This window comes from Priapulus caudatus, unplaced genomic scaffold (genome assembly GCF_000485595.1).
Source record: "Priapulus caudatus unplaced genomic scaffold, Priapulus_caudatus-5.0.1 Scaffold1621, whole genome shotgun sequence".
NCBI classification, from domain to species: Eukaryota; Metazoa; Priapulida; class Priapulimorpha; order Priapulimorphida; family Priapulidae; genus Priapulus; species Priapulus caudatus.
Window position 1 is genome coordinate 64,892 of NW_014578682.1, and position 2,784 is coordinate 67,675.

Here is a 2,784-nt window from a genome sequence, read left to right on the forward strand (position 1 = left end):
GCTGCTGTTGCTGCTGTTGCTGCTGCTACTACTTCTGCTGCTGTTGCTGCTGTTGCTGCTGCTGCTGCTACTGCTACTGCTATCGATACGACTACTTGCTACTGTGCTCTGTTCTATCTGTTCCAGTTTGAGAAGACAGCCGACCATCTGTTCGACGCGGCGTACCACGGCCAGAAGGATGCCGTCTGCGGCGTCAGCGAGTGCATCATCATGGGCATCCCCATGAACCTCGGAACAGGGCTCTTCCGACTCCTCCACCGGCCCGAGAAGGACCCGGAGCCGAGGACGCGCCCCCTGGTGTTCGACGTGCCAGACTTTCACGTGCCGCTGTCCTAGCAGGGCAAGTCGTCGTCGCCGTCGTCGTCATCATCGACGCTGCCATCATTGTCGCCGTAGTCGTCGTCAATGTCGTCGTTGCTGCCGTCATCGTCAACGTTGTAGTCAGTGCCTGCAGGGGGCATCGATCGATCTCCGTTCGGCTTGCGAGAAAGAAATGTTTTCTCGATAGTAGGGTTGTCACGCGTCGGGGAGTCGTCCCGTTCGTTATCCCGGATTTGCCCTGGAGTGGTGGTGGGATTGGGGGGGAGTGGGGGGCGCGAAAATAATGTGTTTGCTGTCGCGTTGTTGGAGTGTGTGTATGTGTGTGGAGCTCGAAGATTTGTGCAGTGTTTCTTCGTGACGTGTGTACGCATCACTATGTTTTGCGGAATAATACTCGAAGCGTTACGATCTGTGCTTTTTACGGTGAGGAATGATTTCGAAGTCGATTTTCTATCTATCAACATGTGGCATTGGACATATATATATATATATGTGGCACATTTAACAATAACACTGTGAACTTGCATGACACAACAAAGTATTTGTCAACTGTTTACTCGTCTGTTATGCATATCAGATGGCCATATTCAGATCGTAAAACAGCCTCGTCGCATCGTACATGTGTATGTACCAGGAGTGTATAATAATAGACTATATCTATTATTATACACTCCTGTATGTACCATGCACAAATAGATATAAATGTCTAAACATTCGCCATCTCTGTCAGGGCAGCGCACTAGCAATATTCTGCCAATGCAAATTGATTTTTCAATCACACACTGGCACCTTTTTTAGAATCACACTGTTATTTATTTCTCATTATAATTTGAAACATACATTGGTTATGTGGCATATAGCTAGCCATTGTTTATGTGTGGAACAGATACTGAAAGGCTCAGTATACTGTCGTGCATTTGGGTTTATATGTAATAACATGAACATATCTATACAATAATCTATGGTAAATATAGTCTATACTCTTGTAAAGACATGTTCATAGTAATACTGTACATATCGAACAAAACTGTTGATATGAATAAATCCTGTATGTGATCTTATTAAATTTTGTTAAATATTTTATTTTGTTCCCAGTGAAAAATATTTCTTATATTTAGGGAGGCAATGTAATTCAAGTAATAGTATGTGTAAGTGTAATATGAAACTTGTTATGCACACACTTTCCTACGGTGGCGCAGAAGGCTCACCACAAATACAAATCCCACAACACAAATGGTGCGAAACACTAACGACAACGACAGAAGCACTCACGGTGCTGACGACCAGCAGGATCCGCACTGGCCCTCATCCTCTCACGGCGGTCACGGCTCCTTCTTCTCAGTGACGCTGTCCGCGATAGCTTTCACGCAACATCCGGGCGGAGCCGCTAGGGGGAGCCCTCGGAGGGCCGCCTTGCTGACGTTTTACGCGCCTGGCGCGCCTTGTATCGCGTTCATTTCAGGCCGAACAAACTCCTTGTGCTCCGTGTTTGGGAGTCAAGGTAGGAGTCATATTGGGCGGTTCGCTGCACTCCGTGAGGGGACGCCGCACCTGGCTGCGAGCTGCCTGCTGCCTGGCGATATAGGTGGTCGTGCTGCGATCTACACGCAGGAGTAGCTGTTGCTGCTTACTGCCTGTTAACTGCTGTTCGCTGCTGCTACTGCTGTTGCTCTGTGACTGGCTCGTTACTGCTGCTACTGCTTGCATGCTGGTACTGCGGCTGTTGCCCTGCTGCCTGCTGTTAACTGCTGCTTACTGCTGCTGCTTGCTTACTGCTGCTCGGCTTGACTGCTTGCTGCTTGTTTACTGCTGCTTATCTGCTGTTACTCGCCTTGCTACTGTGCCTCGCCGGTTTTATGCTGCTGTTTTCTGCCCTGTTACTGCTGCTATCCTACTACTGCTCGCTTCAGTTTGCTCTCTGTTTCTTGACTCACCTGCATCGCCGCTGCGTCTTTTGCGCTGCCACTTATGTCTCTCTCCTTGCATCTGTTGCCTTTACACTGCTACTGCCTGACTGTGCTCTGCTGCTGCCTATCGCTGCTGATTGGCGCTTGTTACTATTACATACCTACTTACTCCTGCTACTGCTCTACTGTTACCCTGCTGCTACTTGTCTGACTTGCACATCGCTGCTTGCCCACTTGTACTCTGCCTGTTCTCTTCTGTTATGCTCGCCTGCTGCCTGTCTGCTACTTACTTGCCTACTTACTGCTGCTGCTTATCCTGCGTGCTTGCGCTGCCCAGACGATATATGTACTGAATCAGGATCTGTACCAACATCAGATATCTAACAATTAACCAGAGCATCCCTGCCCCACAATAAAATTTACCACTTATGACCATTCGATGTTATTTTCTTGTAACACATATCGCCGACACTTACTCCTGCTGCCCATAAAACCAAATGCCTATACGACGTTCATTTATGGGGGGGGGATTTTTAAGCTAATGGGTAGATTTTTT

At 48.0% G+C, this 2,784-nt stretch overlaps 1 protein-coding gene across 1 annotated transcript in view; it reads left to right on the top strand.

Annotated features, from left to right (window-relative positions):
• The window catches only part of LOC106817177 (DNA-directed RNA polymerase III subunit RPC1-like), a 25,784-nt gene extending 24,397 nt beyond the window's left edge, over positions 1-1,387 (top strand). Inside the window, exon 33 of the mRNA XM_014821833.1 lies at positions 127-1,387. Coding sequence (XP_014677319.1) covers positions 127-336 — 210 coding nt within the window. The 3' untranslated portion in view covers positions 337-1,387. The remainder of the gene's footprint in view (positions 1-126) is intronic.
• The last annotated feature ends 1,397 nt before the right edge of the window (positions 1,388-2,784 follow it).